Source organism: Serinus canaria, chromosome 2 (assembly GCF_022539315.1).
Source record: "Serinus canaria isolate serCan28SL12 chromosome 2, serCan2020, whole genome shotgun sequence".
In the NCBI taxonomy this organism is placed as follows: Eukaryota; Metazoa; Chordata; class Aves; order Passeriformes; family Fringillidae; genus Serinus; species Serinus canaria.
Genome location: NC_066315.1, coordinates 100,614,067 through 100,636,572, shown reverse-complemented (window position 1 = coordinate 100,636,572; position 22,506 = coordinate 100,614,067). Strand labels below are relative to the sequence as shown.

The 22,506-nt window shown below is 41.7% G+C and overlaps 2 protein-coding genes across 10 annotated transcripts in view; one reads left to right on the top strand and one right to left on the bottom strand.

The window, feature by feature from the left end:
• Positions 1–3,237, top strand: part of RALBP1 (ralA binding protein 1) — a 32,855-nt gene extending 29,618 nt beyond the window's left edge. For all 5 annotated transcript variants that reach the window (XM_030231161.2, XM_018908774.3, XM_050971535.1 and 2 more), the window contains exons 8-10: positions 528–649; positions 1,063–1,186; positions 1,422–3,237. In XM_030231161.2, the coding sequence (XP_030087021.1) occupies positions 528–649; positions 1,063–1,186; positions 1,422–1,685 (510 nt within the window). In that variant the 3' untranslated portion in view covers positions 1,686–3,237. The remainder of the gene's footprint in view (positions 1–527; positions 650–1,062; positions 1,187–1,421) is intronic.
• Positions 3,238–9,069: 5,832 nt separating this feature from the next.
• Positions 9,070–22,506, bottom strand: part of PPP4R1 (protein phosphatase 4 regulatory subunit 1) — a 62,809-nt gene continuing 49,372 nt past the window's right edge. For all 5 annotated transcript variants that reach the window (XM_050971534.1, XM_030238650.2, XM_030238662.2 and 2 more), the window contains 9 exons: positions 21,337–21,512; positions 17,143–17,238; positions 15,697–15,882; positions 14,049–14,210; positions 13,446–13,546; positions 12,946–13,066; positions 12,711–12,845; positions 11,721–11,862; positions 9,070–10,166 (listed from right to left, as the gene is read on the bottom strand). In XM_050971534.1, coding sequence (XP_050827491.1) covers positions 10,003–10,166; positions 11,721–11,862; positions 12,711–12,845; positions 12,946–13,066; positions 13,446–13,546; positions 14,049–14,210; positions 15,697–15,882; positions 17,143–17,238; positions 21,337–21,512 — 1,283 coding nt within the window. In that variant the 3' untranslated portion in view covers positions 9,070–10,002. The remainder of the gene's footprint in view (positions 10,167–11,720; positions 11,863–12,710; positions 12,846–12,945; positions 13,067–13,445; positions 13,547–14,048; positions 14,211–15,696; positions 15,883–17,142; positions 17,239–21,336; positions 21,513–22,506) is intronic.

Genomic DNA, 22,506 nt, shown 5'->3' with positions numbered 1-22,506 from the left:
AGACACTGTGAAAGAGAAGTGGCCTTTGTTCATGTACATAGAAAGCACCACTTCCCAGTGTAGCCAGGTTCAGTACTGTTAACTGCTTTCCTGCTGATCAAAGGAAATAAGGCAACTATTTTGGCTTTTTTGCCTTCTGTTGCTTCCCCCAGTAGCTTTGAAAATGAATATAAGGAGGAAAGTACAGAGGGAAGAAGATCAAAGACATGTAATTCAGTTTTTCTAGTTATTTTACTGGTTGGCCAGAGCTTTCCCCTGTGATTTAAGGAAAGGCAGCCAAACATGCCAGGATTTGGTGTGTCATCTCCACAACCCTTCAGTATGGTGATTATCTTGAGGATTTAGAACAGACATTGCTGGGTTTGAACTTTTTATTTGCTTTGAGGTCTTGATGGATCAAAGTTCAAAACAGACATAGTAACCACTGCCACTGAAAGTATTTCAGAGAACAGCATCATCTCATACTTATTGTATGTTCCTGTAGGAAATAAAGTCAAGGCTTTAAGTGAACTAACTGATCATTGCAGGAGAATGAGATTTTAACAGAACAAGAAGAGCTGCTGGCCATGGAGCAGTTTCTGCGGAGACAGATCGCCTCCGAGAAGGAAGAAATAGATCGGCTCCGAGCAGAAATAGCTGAAATACAAAGGTAAGGGGGACAGCTCGCAGGAGAGCGCAGCCAGGACAGCATGCTGTGATTAAAAGTACATAAATGCTCTGCTGAAGGAATACTCCAAACCACACTTAAAAGTTCACCCAGTGAACATCACAGTTGAAAGTCCTTTGTTTTTATTGAAGTCTTGACAAATTTGAATCTTGCAGGGTATTTTCGATTGTTTTAACAATGGAATTATGATCTAAAGGAAACTTAACCCTGTGCACTAAAAAAATCCCCCTATGAAATCAGTGCTTTATTAAATTAAGCTTTGAAAGAGAAGTCTGATTTTGCTCTTAAAACTATTGGCAGCTGATTGAGGGGATGAAAGTTAAGTCTCTTGTATTGCCACAGTTCTGGCAGACTCAAGGAAGTGTTTAAAGTGGAATTTGCCCTTGCTCTTTCAGTCGCCAGCAGCACGGCCGCAGTGAAACCGAGGAATATTCTTCCGAGAGTGAAAGTGAGAGCGAAGATGAGGAGGAGCTGCAGGTCATCCTGGAGGATCTGCAGAGACAGAACGAGGAACTGGAGGTAGGATTTGGTTCTTAGCATTCACTGGTTCTCTCCTGTGGTTGCACAGGTGCAAACTGGCTGCGTGCATCGGTTCTGCCCAGGCTTGTGACCCACACACAGCTTTTAAATCATGGCTCTGTGCGAGTTCCTGTTGCTGCCTGGGCCAGCGGTGCTAAACACTCCTGAGCTACAGCACTGCTGTGTCAGAGGGACACATTGTCATTCCCTGACATTTGTTTCCCTTCCTTAAAAGATCAAGAACAATCACCTGAACCAAGCGATTCACGAGGAGCGCGAGGCCATCATTGAGCTGCGGGTGCAGCTCCGCCTGCTGCAGCGCGCAAAATCCGAGCAGCAGGGCCAGGAGGAAGAGGAGCCAGAAAAGCGTGGGGGCGTTTCTCAGCAGCAGAGAGACACTGTCCTGGAGACTAAAGCAGCCAAAGAGCAGCCAAAAGCAAGCAAGGAGCAGCAAGTCAAGCCATCCCCAAGTAAAGATAGGAAAGAAACTCCGATTTGATCTGGCTCCTTGGCTATGCACAAAATCAACCGAACTGTGCAAATTACTGTAATTTGAATCAAACTGCACAAATTATTGGTGGCTGTGTACATTCTGTAAAGAAACTTTTCTTTTAAGCCCTGGAGACTTTTGTCTCTAATACTTGTGGCTTCTACTCATCAGACTCAGGTGAGTTTGCAGAGGCCAGAAGAGTTTTCCAGTTAGTATCAGATTATTTCAAGACTGGTTTCCTTCAGGTGATTCAAAATAATTCAGTAACAGTTTTATTTCAAACCAAAATCATGATTTACATTCACTGGAGTGGAATTGGAAGATCTCCTTTTCAGTAAACAAAAAGAAACCCACCCACACTTACTAATGATTTGCCTTGTGGATCTGTTCATCCTCATTCACCATTATCTCTGCTTATTAATCTAGTCACTTCTTGCTTGTGCCTTTGATACCTTTCTGATGCAGATTATATACAAGGGAGCTTTAAATTTATTCTGGGTTGGCTGAAACAGTGGGAGACTGTGGGGTATCATGTTTACCTAACATGTCCTTAAGCTTCATTTCTGTTCTGAGATGTATTGAATAAGTGTAAAAACTTGAGAGATGTTATTTATGTCCCCAAATGATGGAAATGTCCATGTCCTTTAGCGGTGTAGGTAACTCACTGACTCATCATTAACTACCCTCATCACATCTGTTTGAGACAGGCCCTGTTCACACTGCTGCCGTGTAGCCAAGCGCTTTGTCTTCATCCATTTTAAATGTTTCCATCTCTTGGAAAAAGCCACTGCTTGTAGGCAGGGATGGGAGTGGTCATGTCTTTAGGACGTATCTGCCTGACCAAGCAATACAGCATTGCCCCTGCACAAATGCCAGGCACCTGGGATTCCAAACGAGCCCGAAGAGCCACGCCAACGGGAGGCACCGGGGGTTCAGCATTAGCCTCCTTTTGTTGGTGTTTAACAAACCAACCACCCCTACCTGGGACTTGGTTTGGGTTTGGCTGTTTTAATGCTTCTGCCCTTCAAAATCCTCCACCCACCCTGGCATTTAAGGGCCCTTTAATGTTTCGGATACGCTCATTGGACTCAGCCCTCAATCCGTATATAGACAGAAACTCCACAGAGTGCATATAGGCTATCTTATTTTTTAATCTGGATATTTATTTTCAGCACCTGTTGGATGTGGTTGTATTCTTTATCTATTGCACTGTTGTGAATCATTGGCCATGATTTGATTTTTGTACAAATAATGCTTTGATATGTTATAGAAAAAACAGCATAGTATTTTTTTAAAATTTGGAAAAAAGTTTATAAACACAGAAAATGTGATCAGATTACAAATGTAAACTAAAGCATTCTCCCTTGCCTTCGTTACATACATTTTATATTTGCTGGCAATATTTAAACTTTTTGTTTGTTTGTTTAATTCACACTAATTCCTATTGAATTGTCATGGATTTTTCTAATGTTCTTCAAACAAATCTCTTAATATTGGTTAACTTTTATTTTGTTAGGATTGTATTTATCAAGCAAATAAATTCAACAGCCATTTGAAAGTAGTTTCTCCTTCATCTACTTCATAATGCAGATCACAGTTACTCTTCTTGGATGGGTGCCTAAGGCTGAGAAGTTTCTGTGAAAAATTACTCGAAGTAAGATCTGAAACAGAGGTGGAGCTGCTGCTGCTGCTGCTGCAGCAGCACAGCTCCTGTAAGCAGAAACTTGGTGTCAAACCACCCGAGAGATGTTTGGATTGTTCTGTGCCTCAGCACAGGTGAGGCTGGGGCTGGGCACCTGCTCCTCCTCCGCAGAGGAGCCTGACTACCCCAGGCAAGGAAGCGGCTTCCTCACTTCCATGCCTGCAGTGAAAAAGCCACAGAGCAGCAGCCATTTGAAAGCCTGCATGTGGCAGTTGTCAATCATTAGCCAAAGAAAGCCAAAGCTAATTTCAAATAAAGTGGAAAGTAACTACAGCACAATAATCTGAGTGTGCTGTTCAGATCACATTATATATTTCCCAATCCCACGGGCCACAGAAAAATACCTGAGCAGCTTGGCCACCTGCATGAAGCACATGCATGTCCTAAAGGATGACGTTATAGAAATGAAAGTATCGTTTGAGCTGACTTAAAATAAGCCTCTTTGCAACACCTTAGAGCCTGTGTGTGCCAAGTGCAGCAGCAGAATCTCTGTCAAACCATTTGGACAAAATACCAGACTGATTTACATTTACTGAAAAGAGGAACAGGCTCACAATGTTACTTTCACTGTTCTGGACTTAACATTTGTGAGAGTGCTTCCTTCTTAAAATCTGAGCACTTCCACTAGAGGTGGCCCAGGTGATGGGACAGGTGACAACGACACACCTGGCTTGTTTTGACAGCCCTTTCCAGCACAGGCCCGCAACAGATCGGTCACATCTGACACTCAGAAGCCCAAGGGATCAGGAAACCTGTATGAACAAATCATTGGGATTCCTGAGCCAGTGAGGCAGGACACAAAGGGGGGGTTTGCCCACAGGTTACTGAAATGACAGCTTTTATACTCCTTGAAATACTGCAGCTGTATTTGGAACAGCCTCAGACATCTGGCACACCAAGCAGGATTTTTCCCTCCCTATTTTTACCTGAAAAACAGCAGCCTGAAGTGAACTGGTATTTTCTGAGCTAAAAAGAACTGGGGTTGTCTTATTTTATTTACTAAAAAATAAAATGTTGGATGGGTCTCCAGAAATTCACTGTCCTTTACCATGGACATAAAGGACTCCTGTACAGAAGGTTTCCACCTCTATTCTGTTCCTACAGTAGCACTGGGGGGACTTTTATTTCTCTGTCCCCTCAGATTAATAAGTAGTAATTTTTAAAATCTATGTACTGAAGCCAAGAATTTGATACCTGACCATGTAAAGCTAATTTCTTTCAATTAAAAAAAAAAATAGATAACAATTAAAACCTCAACCTGAACCTCTGCTAAAAAGGTCTGACCAAGCTTCATCTGTCAAGGTTTCCATTTCTCAGCAAGCAGCTCTTACTCACAATGCTTCATCTCCACAGGGAAAAATGCCTCATCTAGACCAAACATGACTTATATCCAACAGCACAAGTTCTCCACTGTGTTCTTTAAAACACACTCCAACAGCAGAAGCCATAGCACCGTGCCCTGTGCCAGAGCATGGCTGTCTGTCCTTCCTGTCCCTCGGACCAAGCCCTCAGGGGCTGCCCCACCCTCTCACAGAGGTGGAGACCCCTCCCGGGGCACTCTGCATTGGCACTGTCACTGCTGACACAAAGGACTTGCTGCCACATTTCCTCTGGAGTTTCTTGTGTTGCTGCCTTAACAGCATGAGCTAGAAGGTCTGCCAAAGGATTACACTGCACAAATGATTTTAAACCAGACAACCCCGCTCCCACAGCCTGGAAAAATCCCCCATCCAAACTGTGAGAGTTCTCAGACCAACCCTGCAAACTGGGCTACTCCGCCTGGACCTTCGCCTTCCCAAATCCCTCTTCTCTCTGAACCCCCTAGTCCAGGAGAGGAACCACAGCTGGTCCTTGGAGGGGGAAGGGAGCCTTGAGCTCAGCCATAGCCTTGTTCATCTACAGCTCCACAGATCACCATGGAAGTCTGCAACCTCAGCATTTTGATTGTGAGATGGGAATAGTGCATCCCACGTTTCTGCACCAATGAACACCACTTGCTGGCACACAGGAGATGTGCCTGGGAGTCCCAATGAGTTCCTGCTGCTGCACGCTTCCACTACTGGAGTCACTGCCTGGGGTTATCCCAGTGCAGGGCCTTGAGGGAGATGGGGACAGGACATTTCTGCTGACAGCACTGCCTATAGGAAACAGTGTCAGGCACAAAGATCCAGGAGGTGACTGGAAAAAACTAAAAAGAAAACCCCAAAACCCTCAGCAGAGACCAGAAGAAAAAACCATGAGATCAGTGACCAGTACAAGCGAAATGGCCTGGCCCCATTTGTGCCTTTGTCAGTACCTTACTCAAATTGAGGTTATTTGGGTTTTTCTTACACCACAAACCCAGACTGACTGAAAAATAAATGAAATTCCTTATGATGTTCAAACAGTGCATCTCTCCTCCTCTCAGCCTTGCTAAAAAACATGCAGAGAAGTGCGCTCAGTACCTTCACTTGTCACAGAATGGATGGCTTGTCACTCGCCATCCCAAAGCACCTGCAGGTAATCCCTTTAAAGCATTTCCCACACAGAGACATTACTACACGTCTGCAGAAATGGGTCATGAAATTTCAAGCAGACAATGATCAGAGAAGATGTTTAAACATTTGGTTATTTATCTCTGCTAAGCGACAGCATATTCTAATCAGCTAGATGTAGCCCAACTTCAACAGCAACTGAACCCTAAAATAATCCCATTAACTTGGGCTCCTGATTTATTTTTCTGATCTAAATAGAATGTTAATTAAAACTAACAGGCAGAATCTGAAGGCACTCGGGCAGGGGGAGAAGGTAATGCAAAATGAGGTTTTCTGTCATACTTTCATATTTTAAGGCAGTCTCTCAGTAAGTCCTAACTCTGCACATAAAGAAATGATTAATCATTTAAAATATCCTTTCCATGCTGGCACAGAGAGGGAGACAAACCCTTCCCATCAGTATCAGGGAGGACAGAGTAAGTGGAATCCAGAAGCAGGTTTTGCCCACCTGCCTGCCTCAGACTCCTCAACCTTCACAACAAAGGGCTGAAACCAGGTCAGAAAACGCGAGCTGCACACCAGCTTCCCCAGCAAAAGACAAGGGACTAACAGGAGCCTTTGCCAGCAGGAGGGAACTCAATCAGAGAGTGCCTGAGCCATGGGACAGACTTTGCCCTCCTGCCCCTCCACTACCAATCAGCTTCCTCTGCAGCCTGACCTCTGGCAGTACCGGGACAAGGGCCGAGCACTAACAAGGCTGTAGCAAGTGCCTTGCTGTGCTGTTGTCCTAATGAACCCACGGGGCCAGGGAACTTGTGCAGCAGCCACCTGGGACATTCAGAGCAGAAAAAAACCAGTTTCCAAGCTTTGCTCACGTCTTGGTTATAAACAACCCCCCCCTCTACAGAGCTGCAGACATTTGCCAGTTTTTATTGGCATGAAATCTGCAGGCAAGTGTGGTGAGGAAATGGCCACACCAAATCCTGATGGGTCCCTGGGGGGAGAAACAACTGAAGGGAGAGAAGCTGCTCTGGAAAACAGCAAGAGGGAGTAAGGCAGCGCTGCAAGGACACGGGAATAAAAGGAGTCTCCTGTGAAAAATTCTCACGAAGATGCAAGACCAGTGAGCTAAAGATTAAGAACCAATCTGGTATTCTACCAAGCAGGTGAAGGTTGGGTGATGACAGAGCTTTTGAAAACCATGAACCCACAGATGACAACTCAGGAACCACCTCCCTTTCTGCTCCGAAAATCCTGACCAAAAGAGAAATGAACTAAGGTACAGAGCTCAAATCTTTCCTCAGGAAAGGCACCCAGGAGGTAATTCAGCAGGATGTCTGGTAGCATCCCCAGACACTGCTCCACAGAAGAACCAGCGCCCTTTAGCAGTGCTCAGAACAAGGATGCACATTTCCCCAAACCCCATATCCTTAGGGACACAATGAAGATTGAATTATTGGCACTGCTAACACTGCTGGCATGAGAAAATCCTTTATCAGAGTTCAGCAATAGAGTCCACATCCCTCAGGTTGTAGATCAAATGCTCTAGGGAAATGCTGACAATAAAGCAAGTCTTTCCTTCCCCTCTGTTTCTTGGTAATCATCAAACAGAGCAGAAAAGAAAGGGATGGATACATGACAGCTGGGTGGAGGAGAAAGGACAAAGCCATTTCTCCTCTTCACTGAAGATGATCTTCAGCTGTTACATGAAAGGGGGATTCAGGCACTCTGAAACTGAAAACACTCAATTCTTCCTTAAGAAAAGCTTCAAACACTCAGATTCCTAGGCCTGCATCACTTCTGCATAAATCCAGAAGTTGTCTCATTTTTAATATAGAAGTGCTTTAGCTTGAAGGAATTAGAAAATACCTAAAGCGATCAGATATAATCCTTCATTTTACTGGACCAGTGGAAGTGTATTTAAGTACAGTGATGGAATTAGGTTGGGCCATGTTAATTTCAGACTCCAAACACTGGGATTTAAACCCCAATACTCCTCCAGCAAATACTGTGCTCCATTCACAGTCAAGAGGATGGCCTGCACAATCTTCTGGTCTCAACAGGTTCTGTTCACCTCAGGAACTGCACACACAATTCAACTACAAGTTCATTGTCATTACACACAGGAAAAACCCCCTCAGATGATGGGATTTATGTTCTCTGAACAAAATGCAGAAATCGACTGCACTTCAGTGCACATTGCTGAAATGGAACCATCTGGTCTGGGAGAAGATGAGTCACTTTCAGGTACTCTCCTTAGGGCAGCAGGGAGAGCTGCACTGCTCCCTGCTTCCGCACAGCCTGCTGCCATCCACAGCTACGTCCTCCAGGGATTTTGCCAATTTTGAAAAGAGACATGCATAGAAAAAAAAAAAATATTAAAAATCCACACCAAAAAAAGCAGATGAAAACCACATCTAAAAAAAGTAATAAAGAAAGAAATCCCACAAAAATCCTCAAACATAAAAGAAAAAACCCCTACAATTTAGAAAATCAAACCTACCCCAAAAAATCCCAAACCCACCAAATTTTACGGCAGACAGAGATGGCTCTGCATCTTAACCACCTCCATGGCTGTGCTAAGGAGTACAAAAACAGCCTCTGGGAAGCAAATAGCAACTTTCTGTTTACAAGAGAAGAAACTGCAGAATAATCTATTTTCCAAAAAAACAGGAGGTGAAAAAAAGATATCTCCCTAAGGCTGAACTGCCAGGGCATCAGGTACCTGACTGATAAGTGAAAATGTTCTGCTAAAATACATCAAAGATAAGCTGCAACAGCCATTTCTACTTCCTCGGGGAAAAAAAAAATCTTCAGACTTTGAGTTCTGCAGGCTGGAAGAAAGGTGATTTAAGGAAGTTCTCCCTGGAAGACACAGAGGACATACTGGATCAGTAATTTAATGAGAGGAAAGGAAAGCAGTCAATGGACTGCAGGCAGGTTAAGGGCAGTTTGGACTCAGAGTTTTCTGTAAATATGACTGAGGTGGATGTTCAGACTCACTTCCAGCCAGGATGACACCTGTTGCTAGAGGCAACAGGTTCCCAAGCAAAAGGGACACTTGGAAAAATCCAGCAAAACCTCAACAATATGGTCAAAGTACATCTGTGCTGTAGCATATTCCATCTCAAAATACAGAATTCTTCATGATCATTAAGCAAACCCCATGTCCCTGAAATAGCCACCAAAGTGTAGAAAACTGAAAGAAAAAGTCCACTTAAATTTCAAACTTATTTTTTTAATGTCTTAAAAAGGTCACAAGATTTCTTTCCATCTTATTAATAAATTTTATTTGGACAAGTAGAGAACAACTTGTATCACAACAGCTTTTAAACAACATGATTAGACTGCAGCACTCCAAGGAGGCTCACAGATATGTACAGTATATGAAGAAAAAAGTTGCACCTTCAGAGCTGATCATGATCAAGTTAAAAATACCTGACTTAAAGTACATGTGCTAATAAATTTCCTTTAGGTCATGACCAGCATGAAAATAATTAGGACACAGGTACTCAGCAAAGTTTTCTGCTAATGGATACAGCAATATGCTGCATTTAAGGACTAAAATCAGATTCTAGTTTAGTGTTAGCACTGAGCCCTTAAGAGAAATCCAAATTTCTACTTTTCCCATTTACAAACATCAAAGCTATTCCCACTTAAGGGTGTGCCCAGCTGCACACAAATCAAGTCCTTGACTGATAAAAACTTTAGCTCTAATACTGGAGGTCTCAGTCCCTGTACAAACTCGCCTCTCTGGCCATCCTGCCCATCAGCTGCTACAGAAAATACTTGCTAAGTTAACTCCTCAGGAGAAACAATGCAGGTCTCTGGAAATCATCACATCCTTTCTACAATGAAAATGATCTGCCAATTCAAGTTTCATTTGTTCAGGAAGACAGAAGATTTAAGGCTTCGGTGGCAAAAATAATCCTCTGAGCAGTGTTTTTCTAAAGTCAAGCTGACACAGGTATGTTTACTTTGCCTTGACTTAAAATCCCTGGTTATCAGGTTTAGATAACATCCACCTGTTAAATCTGGCAAGAAATCCCTCCTTCCAAAGAGGTTGCTCTAAATCAACCATTTTAGAAGCATTTGAGGATAGTTGGTTTAATTTTTTTGTTTTTTTTTTAATTATAGTAACATTCGGAACTTAGTAAGTTGATGAAGCAGTGCTCATGGCATCATCCGCAATTTTGGTACTGGCGGGGTGGATGCTCGCAAAGTACTTGACATCACTGTCACCATCCATTTGAAGAGCCATAATTGTTTGTTCCACAGCTTCTTGGTGAGAGTTGGCAGAATTCAGGAAATACTCTGTAAGAGAAAATGCATAATCTTATGGGAGGAAAGGACGGCAGATACTTCAATGCCAGCCTCAGCATACCCCGTGAAATACAAAATTTCAGAGGACAGTGCAGTCTTACAGTCCCACTGGAATATCTGAGCAGGCACACAAGACACTTCAAAATATATCTACAAATTCACCTTAAAAAAATAATGTTTCAGAGTACAGTTGTTCTAATGCACATCTAATGCAGTTGTTCTACAGCCCTTCAGTATAAAAGGGTGACAAACCCCATGGCCAAAGAGGAAGGAAAAGCCTGGAAGCAACTCCAGATGAGAGTGCTTGTATTTCTGACAGGGAAAAGGTATCATCAACTCATGGCCATGCCACTCCATTTCCCCGCCAGCCCTGCCAAGTAATTATCAAATGACAGACCTAAGATAATATGAAATAAGAGTGGAAGAAGTTCAAACATTCGACACAAGGTGCAAAAAAGCAGAGTAACTACAAATGGCTCACAGGAAGATTAGCTGAGATAAGAGGTTTAAAAACTCCTGAACTGATTTTTTAAACCTGCCTCTCCCAACCTATCCACTCTCCCTAATCATACACAGAACACCTCTGAGGCAGAGACTACCTGCCGTAAGTTTACATAGTGGCAATGCAGAATGGAGGTGCACTATCCATGCAGGGGACACAAAAAACACCAATGCCACATGAGAGCAGGAACAACAGTGATATATTTGGCACAGTTAACAGAAGATAAATCTGCCCATCAGCTGATCCATCTCAGCTGTCTCCAAACGCTTCCTTAGTCAGCATGCACAAGGCAGCTCCCAACAGCTCAGCTGTCCTCAAGCCAGTGTATGGTGCTGAGAGTGGAAGTGACCAGAAATGGATGAAGCATTCCAAATGTGGACACTCTGCTGTCTTACAGAATAGCTTAATACTTCTAATGCTACTTTCCTTTACATGCTTTGGACTCTGAGCACTGCTGACTCTTCTGGCACCTGCAATGCACCGGGGATGTTTTCCTAAGCACACTGCAATTTAAGAGTTGCATGTCTTATTTCCCTGAAAAGAATCCAGAGAAGCTTTCTTCCCACTGCTACCATAAAATACAAAGCCCAAACAACAGGCACCTCTTCTTCCCCAGGGAGCAAACAAATGGTGGTTTATATTTGTGTATATTTTTCTTTCTTATTCTTATTACACAGAATATAAACTTTTTTTTTTAAACTAAATAAAGGGCGCTGCTCAACAACTTCACAGATCTAGTTGCTCACTTGTGCTTTCTGATGACACCTCTACCAAGTAGCTCATTCATGGAAAATGACACCAGAGGAACAGGATGGCATATGAGCAAGAATTCATTTCCTCAGCACTACACAACATCAGGTTGGATACCACAACGGGGTCATAGCTTCATGTCAGCCAAGGTAACATCTCACACTAAAGAGACAGTAAAAGCAACAGCAGCCCACAACTGATGTTGCTTTTTCTTTCCCAGCTGAATTTAGGAAAACTGAGGGACAAAAAAAACCCTATGCAGTCAGCCCATTGCAACTCCTCCTGCCACTAACCTTTCTCTAAAAGGGTTTGCTTCAATGTCTTTGCGAGCAGGACTCGAACATTTGGAACCTTGTCAGATGCCAAGTGTAGTAAGTGTGGCAACAGATGCACAGCAAACTGGTCCATGGGCAGGCAGTCATCTTCACTGATAGTCTGGCAAGAACACAGAAGCCATTTCATTACATTTCAGCACAGGGAGGATGAAATCTCAACACATAATCAGAAACCTGGAACTCCCTTTTATCCCTTTTATTTTTTTTTTAATCACTGTACCACTTGAAAACAGGAGAGAAAAGGAGAAGACCTTTACAATCCTTCTCACAGTCAATTTAGTATTTGTTTAAACTAGATACTATATTCAGACAAAAATGGTTAATATCAATAAATGCCTCTTATACCAAAACATTTCTCTAAATAAGCTCAAAGCTCACATTTCTCCAAACACTTCAAAGAACTGTCCACTTGGGCAGCAGCCACAGTGGCTCTCAGTCTGCATTTCTGCTACAACCTCCAAATTTGACCATTTCTTTGGGATCCAAGCCAGTTTCAACTCCTGTTTGTTTTGCTGAGAATGCTTTGGTTTTTGACCAAGCTGCACTAGCTGGTTGAAGAGGTATAGGCAGCACCTACTGATTGATTTCTAAAGATTTATTATCCAAATCTCACTTCATGCTGAGCAACAAAGCAGCTTCTCAACTCAGAGATTATTTTGCTACACTTGTGTTCTATATTCACTATCAGATTTGATGACCTGGTGCTAATATGCTGAGCTAAAGATGCAGTCAAGCTCATCTATGGAGAAACAGAGAAAAAAACAGCCATGAAACCATTCCCTTGGAAACAAATGTTCTCAAATATTCACCAATATAGTGCCAATGGACAGCTGGAGACTTCCAGTCCCCTTAATTGTGACCACCCACCTCCACTCAAAATAAACCAACACCAAACAAACAAAGCAACTTCCCCAAAACCCCCAGAAGAGCAATGAAAAGACATTTCACCTGGCAAATAAAGACAAAAGTCTGCCGACCAGACCATTTGTGGCATCTACAGAACTTTTCAACAAGTTCATTCATGAGGTCTACTACGAAGGTTGGTGTTGGAGCCATGTACAGCTTTTTTACCATTTCACTAACCTTGAAGAAATGAGAAGAAAACAAAAGTAAATAAAAAAATTACCTGCTGACCACCAACACTCAGAAGTCTGACACCCTAAATTTATTTAGACTGCTTTACCAGCTTGTAGGAAATCCAGCGGACAGAGGACACTTTGTCTGCACAGAGGCTGAAAGCAATAGGCCGCAGGTAGTCATAGATGTCCCTGGCACTGTACAGGTCTAGGAGCAAAATCAGCTGCCTACAAGATGGAAGAACAACCAAAGAGAATGTATCACAGTAAGAAAAAAAGGCAGCTTAACTGAGTACCATCATTTATATGACAACACTTATCAAATATGCAATGTGGCCATAATGAAGGTACTGGGGAGCAAAATCTATTTTTCAGTTGCCATCATCTGGACTGTGGGTCACTTGCAAATATCAAACTGCCACTTATTCACAATAATGACAATACACATACCGAGAATTTTTAAGCAAGGGGAACATGTGGAGGAGGAGAAGGATCATCTACTAATCAAAAATGAAATTAGGAATAACACTGCAAAACATCTATTATATGATTTTCACATTTTTAAATATTCACAACAATTAAAACAATCATTCTGAAAACCACATACTCAGCCAGCTCAGCACGGAAACGCCAGTTCCTGCTGTTATCAGTCACCAGGAATTCCTGAAGCTGATAAAGATACTCTCGTCTTTTGTCAACATGAAGAAGCTGAAACAGTAAATACAAACTTACATAAAGAGCTACTGGCTACAATCAGCAGACAGAACAAGAGTTTTAAATACAACTAATGAAACACTCTTTTTATTTAAAAAACCTTAAATCTTCTGCAACAGTGTTGCTTTCCTGGGCTAAACTCTGTAATGCTTAAGACTGTAAAATCACATGGGGCACTACTGAAAGGAAAATGTGACAAGTCTCTTCTTTTACTCTAAGAAAGGAGGTGTAAATAGTAAAGATAGTTTTAGAATTTGTGTCTCTCAGCTCCAGAAATGAGGCAGTTACAAAGAAACCTCTACAGAAATTTGACAAGTAAATTGTGTAGGCAGATTAGAGCCCGAAACCAAAAATCATATACTGAATAAACATGAACAAAGCTCTTCCGAGAAAATAACATAGCAGCAACACAGATCTCTTGCAACATATATTCCAGTATTCAACAGATATCTGCAGAGATTCCCCCAGAGTTATAGGGGTAGGAACACAGACATACCTTCAGGAAGTCATGCAAGTGCTTAAGCACACCTATCCTCACTTCATCTAGGTCCTTCAAAAAGCCATTGAAGACAGGAACTAAATCTCCAGCTGTAAGCTGGTCTCCGAGGATGACAGCAAGTTCATGTATAGAAAATGCCAGTGTCCGCCGAACCTTCCACTGCAACACAAACAAATCAATGTTATTGATCCAAAGTGATCCAGGCAAACCTCAGGGTCAGTAGCCAAGCTGGACTCCCAGCAAATTCCACTACTTACAATACTTACAAATATCTTTACAGTGTCTCATGCAACAACTGAAAACTACACTGGAAATTTAAAACGAAAAAAAAAAAAAGAAAATGGAAGAGAAGACAAATGACAAGGTATCATTTCTTCCTCCTCAATATCAAAGAACTATTCAAATTTAAGTCATCAAAATATTTTAATTTTCTAGGTGCCAGGAAGCAAAATAGTATTCCTGACATCAGTGCACTTGCACAATTACTTTTTCTTTAAATTCTTCAGCATAAATTAGTTTCATGCTACTATTGTCTCATTCTGCTTTTAAAATTAAGTAAGTAAGACATATACCCCACAATATTTCAGCTGGGATATTTTAGCTTCCATAATAGGTAAAGTTTCTTCCATGCTTGGTGCCCAGCAGCCCAAGGACCAATGGAGCTTTCAGATATCCTAAATTGAGGGCACATTGTTTAATTTGAGTAATTATTTCAAGTAAGTCTTTTAAAAATAAAATAGCACCTATTCTTTAGCCAACACTTTCCAATTAGCATGGGCACTGTTCTTTTGCCCTATTTTGGTGATCCAATCTTAATTCAGATTAGACTGGTGATAAATTCTGGACACTTCTGAACACAGGGCAATTTGTTTTTACTTGTGTTTTAAATGTATTAGCTGGTTGTTTTTAATGGCTGCAAAGGAGCCTGGAAAACATGAGCAATAGCCATGTATAAAATTACTCACTATGTATCACTGAGAACTGCTGGTCTGACAGAGCAAACAGCAAGTTCAAGAGAGGTGAAGCAGTCTGAGAATATTTAAAAAAATAAAAAGAGCATCTCCAAAAAAGGAAACAAAGGAGGTCTGGGAAACAACTGTAAACCACAAAATGCAGAAAGCCACCTCCTTACCACCTGACAACAAGGAAAATGCTATTTCCAGGATTTGTTTTTAAAGCAGCAGTGCTGCTGCATGGTGATAGCGATGTTATTCCTGTATGACTAACTGGATGTGGCACCAAGGCCTGGTGTGAGGCTGACTCACTGAGCTCCAGACATGCCTGCAGGGGCATGTCTGCTCACACAGCAGCACAGCCCAAATTCTCAAACCTAGGAGGCTCCCAGACACTGCCATAAGATCTCAAGCATGCACAGGAAATCAGAAACCTGTCCTCATTTTCCTATTGGAGATCTATCTCCCACTCTAAGCTGCCCATTTCTTTACTACCTGAGCACCACTCACCCCCTGCTTCCTCTGAAACAACCACTGCACCATTATTCCTTATAGGATAATACCAGCGATGGGAAGCTCTGTGTAAAAAGCACAGCAGCCCAACATCCAGTGAACAAGAGAAACCACTACAGAGGTTCCAATTAGTCTTTGTCACATCTCAGAATTTCAGACTGTTCACTGCATGAGCTCACCTGCATGTCAGATGCCAGAGTCTCATAGGTGTCCTTCAAGCAGTGCCAGTTCTGCCTGCCCAGGGTCAGTGCCACGCCAGGTAGGCTGTAGGCGCAGTGCTTGGCAATCTCGGTGTCCACTGTTTGTGCGCGGGACGGATCAGTCATGGATAAATACTGATCCAGCAGGGCTTGAGGTACAACATCCTGCAGCAAGAGAAAGGCACAGCATCCACACTATTTCCACTTCCTCCTCATAAGGCTCACTATCATTCCAGGGCACTCTTTTTCCCACTTTTTGTCCCACCACTACAGAATATTATTTAATTACAGTGTCTTAATAAGAGCACAACAGTTTTGTATCTGCTAAATTCCACCAAAAGGTTCCAAAGAAACCATAATGTGACTGGGGGCTATTTGAAAATATACAGAGCAGCTCAAGAGAGGAGCAAGTGGACAAGTCTCCTTAGGGAGTCTAGGAAACACTGCATTCTACCCTTTGCAAACATTCAGGCTCACATGTTGTGCAAATTGGCCATTCTGTGTCATTCATAAAGACAGGTAAAACAGAAAATGATGTGACTTGCTCAAAAAAACCTTTCCTAATTCTCTCAAAATCTTGAAAAGGTGAAGAGAGGAAAACTAAATAAAATGCCTTGGGGAGGCAGGGAAAGGTGTTCAATACTGCTTCCAAACTCCCTGTACGGTCAACAGGGAGAAAGAGGCTTCTCCACAGACAAAGAGATCTCTGGTGAAGAACTATCCTTCTGTCAGCTGAGGAATCAAAGCATCTGAACCAAAATTCCATGAAAATCTCTTTACTACTGCATTTGCTTCAGCTGTGTCAGGGACTGACTCTATTAAGGGGTGCACAAGAGCATTTGCCTAACACAGCTGCTGAATAGCTCCACTGACAAGAACAAGTGAGGGACTGAGGTTCCCACTCAAGGAGTCACACTGATGCATAGTGGCAATGTAATACCAGACTATAGAACAACAAACATTTGATTCCTTTTGGAAAAAATACCAGAGGCAGTTCCAGCTTAATGAAACACTTCCAAAACTGTTCTGAAAAAAGCTATCAAGGGGTGGGGGTGGTTCCTCTCAAAACATGTAATAAAAAACCCATCCTGTTTCTTCAATAACCTAAGTCCCATTACAACATGGTTCCCATCGAAAACTAAACCAAATGAAACAGAGCCTGAAGATCTGTGACAACTGCTATCTCATGTCAAAATAATATTGTCATCTCTCACACATAAATGTAACAGAAGCAACTGCTAAATGAAGCCACTAACTCTGGAAACAAGAACTATTTAAAACTACTTAATTAAGAGGTATGTAATAGAAACTAGATCATGTCAGAAATGATTGAATGAAAAAGGGGATAAAGGAAATACCCATATATATTAAAAAAATTTCACTTATTTGCTACATATAAGAAAACCAGAAGTCACTGTCATTTACCTGTACTTTGGACTTTCTTTCTTCTTCAGGGCTGAAGCTACTGTTGGTACTCAAATCTGAATCATTATGAATATAGTGAAGTGTAGAATCCATACTCTGTGAAAAAAAGAAAATAAAAGGTCACATAAAACACACTCTATAATTAAACAGAAAAGAAATACCAACATCAAGAAGTGCTGTCCTCGCCTCAGAGTCTATTTTTTAGATTAAAGGAATATATGTTTTAATATCAAATACAATTTTGCTGGCAGCCCAAAATCAAAAGGTCTGCAAGATAAATCTGCTTTCAATTTCAAACAGAAGCTCCTCTTACTCGGCTCCATTTTGGTTCTTATGGAATGAAAATCACAGGAGAGGAGTACTTTTGAGACTGCATTAAGGAAAATACAACATATGGGTCCGATTGCTTCTTCCCTGAATAGAAAGTAAGAAAACACCTGTAGCTGATTTTGATGGATTTCTTGCTTTGGATTTGTGCTAGAAAATGGTGAAAACAAAGCCACCCTCACACTGAAGAGTAGAACCTGATGAGACTCATGCTGTTGCACCCTTTCTGAAGGTGATTATTCTATAACCTTCTCTGGATAAGCCTCACCTTATAAAACTGAGTCCTACTTGGCCACAGCTGTTGACAAGAGTCGTAGCTTCTCTCAGCAGTCCTATTAAAATAATTTTCAGCAATCACTTTAGCACCTTGGCTACACATCTGGGCCTTGAGTAGTGGCTGAGGTGTGATGGGCTGCAATGAACTGTGCTGCTGGGGGGATGCAGCACCGACACTTTCCTTACAAGTGCAGTTTCCCAAATACAATGGCTTAGTGTAACAAACCACGAATTTCAAGCAGAATGCAATGAAAATCTGAAAAGTAGATCAGGTTGCTGTGTGCTGGAACAGGACAAAGGCATTTTTGCTAGATTTGAGCCAAGGTATCTATCTATTCACAAATGCTGCAGGGTGAGCTCCTAGGGTCAACACAAGCAACAAGAACATGCCTACTTCCACCAGCTGCTCAGATCATTTTGACAATGAGAATTTTCCAGCAGACTACCAACTTCTTCCAAAAAAAGCCTCCAGGATACAATCTGTCTTCCTTGGTTTGACTTCAGACAGTTGCTTTTTCCTTCTCCACAAGCTGCTTTCATCTAAGCACTGGGCTGCAATTTTAGCTGCTGAGGTATAATTACAGGTGATAAAGAACAGGGAGAGCTCTGAGGCAATTGCATATCTCTGGCACAGCAGTCCATGTCACCTGTCAGGCTTAGGAAGCAGCAGCAAGAAGGTGTTAAAGACCCAAGGAAAGAACAGATTTGCAAGCAACTCCATAACTAAATGTGTCCAGCAGCAAACAGCTCCAGCTGTAAAACTTCTGGAGGCTCTGAAAACTATTTCAGTAGGATTTTTAGTTTGACAGTCAATTCCTCCTTCACTCTTTTTTAGCCTTTTGTTTATCTGGGAGTTTTTCCCCCTGAAAAAGAGATTATTTTCAGCATTGCCAGTAACCAGCTTTGATGTCTTGCAAATCATGGAATTATTAGGCAGCCAGTACACCCTAGCCACAGTGCTTTCCATGAGGTGCCAGTTTGCATGGGACCAGAGGTTAGTCATCCATCCTGTTACAATAAAAGTGAAAGGACTCCATCTCACATTCTCTGCTCAGTTCCAAAAGCTTAAGCTTAAAAAAAATCATACTTTATGGACTGAACCAGTCAAACAACTGAATATAATGGAGGGTGTCACAGATGGGAATGTTTTTATTCAGCCACTTTCAAAGTCAAATATTCATTCCAGGAAAAGCTTCAGTAGAGAAGAACGACAACCATCAGTCAGTATTTAGGTTATGCAGTATCTCCTCCCCTGCAAATGAAGTTCCATCTTTTTCCATGCACACACCAAACTGAGCATTGCAGAGAGCCAGGACATGAAAATTCAGCAGAGTTTAGCCTGAAAGCTTCTTGTGTACCAAATACAAAATCTTTGCCATGGCCTTACAGATCTCCAAGGCTAAGCTTCCCTTGGCTGCATAACAAGAGCTCGGGGGTCGTGCTCCAAAATCTCTGCTCTGTGTCAAGGGTTGCACACCAGGACAGGCAGTGCTGGTGCTTCCTGGTGGAGCAGCAGGCCCAAACAAAGAAGAGGCCAGTGTCAGGGGTTCATCTCCTCCTGGCATCCATCCTACTCTTATTAGAAAGAGGTACTTGTGCCAGACAAGAGTGAGAAGGTTTTAGCCCAGTTTCCTTTCTCCCTCTACCTCCAAATAAAAACAGATTCCAATACACATCCCCTTATCAAACCTTATAAAGAACATAAAACCTAAAGAAAATAAAAACAGTGCCTCCTGAGAAAAAATAAACAGCTGCCCTCAACAAACAAGCTTCATCATGTCCCAAAAATCTTACTGGTCCACTCTCTTACATCATTTATTTTCATTGGAATAGAGACAGAGAATCTCGACTTAACATGCAGCATTAACTCCTTCATGAACCAGTACAGCTGCCAAAGGACAAGCACACTGTGGTTTGGCTTACTGGCCTATGTGCAGAACTGTGCAGGCTGCATTCATATATGAAATGCTGGACAGCTTCACTTCTCTCAAGTATCCAGTACCCTACTGACACACTGCTATGCTGAGCCTTACAAAAACTCAAGAAAAGACAAGAAGAAAATAATCACCAGCACAACAAAACCCCAACTAAACTAAAAAACCCCAACAACCACCTGTGAAAATCAGAGGTCTCTTCATTGCTAGGGGCAACAGTCTACTTGCTCAACATATCACAGCTTGATTCCCAGAATTCTAGGTCACCTCTATAATATCTGCTCACTTGTAAAATAAGGACGTGATTCAGTGCCAGTAGCAAACAAGAAACTGACAGATTAAGAGCATCCTCTTAAAGCATAAAACTGAAACATGCAAAATCAACATATACCAGCAATGTGACTGGTTCTTAAATTTTCTGCCAGCACTACACTCTGCATACAAAAACATAAAACACAGGACATGTCCCTCTGCACAAACACCACCCTCACCACCCCCCAAAATTCTTAAGAACAGAGGATAAATGTACACTGTAATTTCAGGTAAGCATTAGAAAAAAGAGATCCTATAATAAAAAAAAAAAGGCATTTTGGGCCTGACATAAAGGAATTGGATGCAGGCTGGTGTTTTTGAAACAAACCACATTTGTAGAGTTAAATTATGATTGTGTATCATCAGCAGTATCCAAGTAAATGTCACATTCCTGAAGTCCTTGTATGTTTTTGGTCTAGATGGTAATCCAACAGTTTAGAGAAAAAGTTAAGTAAACATCATCAAGAAACACTGCTCTAATTCAAGAAGGATGAAAATATTTGCACTAGACTGATATTAACTCCTAGACATTTCAAAGATGCTTGTCAAAATTTCATCTGGAAAACACAATTTCAGTAGTATGATTCAACAAATCACTTGCTCTGGTTTTATGGAGCCTATTTTGGAACCACTGCTTTCTGCAACACAACAGCATTTAATACCACCTGAGCTTGTGGCATTATATGCAGTGAATGTAGTGGATTTGGCCTGACACAGCAAAGAACAGAAAAGAGTATCAAATGCCAGAACTACAGTCAGGCAGGGAACGGGGAGAGGGGCTGAAGAAGTAAATGCAAAAACCTTCAAGATGTTACTGACTGCTAGAATCTTTCAGCAGTCCGCACAACATCTAAGTTGCAGGTCCTCAACTTCTCTGATGCAGACCAGCAAATCATAATAAATCAATTCACAGAGAGCAAAGAGAATGAGAACAAAGTATCTCATTCTCCAGGTTCAGGGAAGGGCACTGGAGAAAAAGATGCACTCATTATCAGTAGGGATCTATTTTAAGCAAGGCACTTTCACATTAATAAAATGTGGAAACATCTCCAAATGCAACAGCCACAGATATTTTAACAGAAATTTTGCAACAGAGATTTTAACAGAAGCAGTTCAAAGAATTTACATGGACAAGCACAGAACTGGCAAAAACAAAGGCACCCAACACAAGTAATTTTATTTTAGCAGCTAGCACTTCAATACCATCCAACAAAAGGGAATGTCACACCAGCCAAAAGTAGAAAGCATTTGGCTGCAATCATCACATGAATGCAAATTACAGCTCTGTTACTGGAGCCCTGGAAATCCTAATGGGAAAAAATGAAGTACAAAACTCTCCTCTTACCTCAACAGTGTCACCAATTAAAGGCACAATATCATCCAATATAGGTTTAAAACTCTGTTGGTCATTGATGGTTAGTTCAGTCTGTGAATCTGTTCCCTTGCCAACACTGGCCATTGTTTCTTCTTGAGGATGCAAACTGGATGCTCTGAGTGCAGCAGACAACACCTCCACTTGTGCTGCAGTACATGAAAGAGAAATACATGAGAGACTAAACTGCAATAAAACTTTTAGCAAGTCCACAGATTCAACTTTTAGACAGAGACTAACTGAAAGATGGTGGAAGAATTACAGGAGAGGTACACCAACTTAAGATCATATTGGTAAATCCCAGACTAGGGACCAATTAAGTGCTAGATGAAGACTCCACTCTTTTTCTAGGGTACCCAGCCAAACCACAGTCCTGTGAAATTTGTCCCTAAAGCTGAAATAAACAAACAAACCCCATAACTCAAGACAAATAAAGAGACTGCTGTTATGGCAGGACTGGCTCTTTAACAATTTAGTAAATATTAATGGTGCAAATAGTTTTTTTGGGGCAGAACAGCCCACGAATATTAACTTACAGATTGGGCCATTTGTGGGAAGTGAGACTAAGAGAAAGAGGGACAAAGTAATTCAAGTAAAGATTGAGAACAGGTTTTGTAATACAGAAAGGATTTCAGTTCTGAGAGGTTGTTTCTCCCTCTATATATGTTCATTAAATTCTTACATTTTAATAGCAACTCTAAAGCAAGGTCTATATAGAAAGATGCCAGACCTGATACTTCAGCCTTCTTGGATTCTCCAAACAAGTAAGAAGGTTGCACTGTGTGGTGTTCTCTTATTCATTTAAAGAAGGCATTAGCACTTCATACTCTGCTATCTACTCTTTTGGAAAAGATCCAGCAGTTCTGAGGCTGCTCTGCTTTCCATCCCTCTGTTTACTGCCAGTTAGAAAAGCTTTGTTGAGCAATGCTCCTTGGGTATAGCCTGACCTGAGATCAGGTATCAGAGGCAATCTCAGCTGCAAGTGACACAGAATTCAGTGCAGATTGATCTACACTGCCTCTCTCCTCCTCCACTTTTTTCCAAGAAGGCAGGGAGGAATGATCTCCTCGCTTATTAAATTTATCCAGCCATCCGGAAGATCTGTTCCTCATAGATTTTGACTTTTCCAAGGTTTCTTAAATG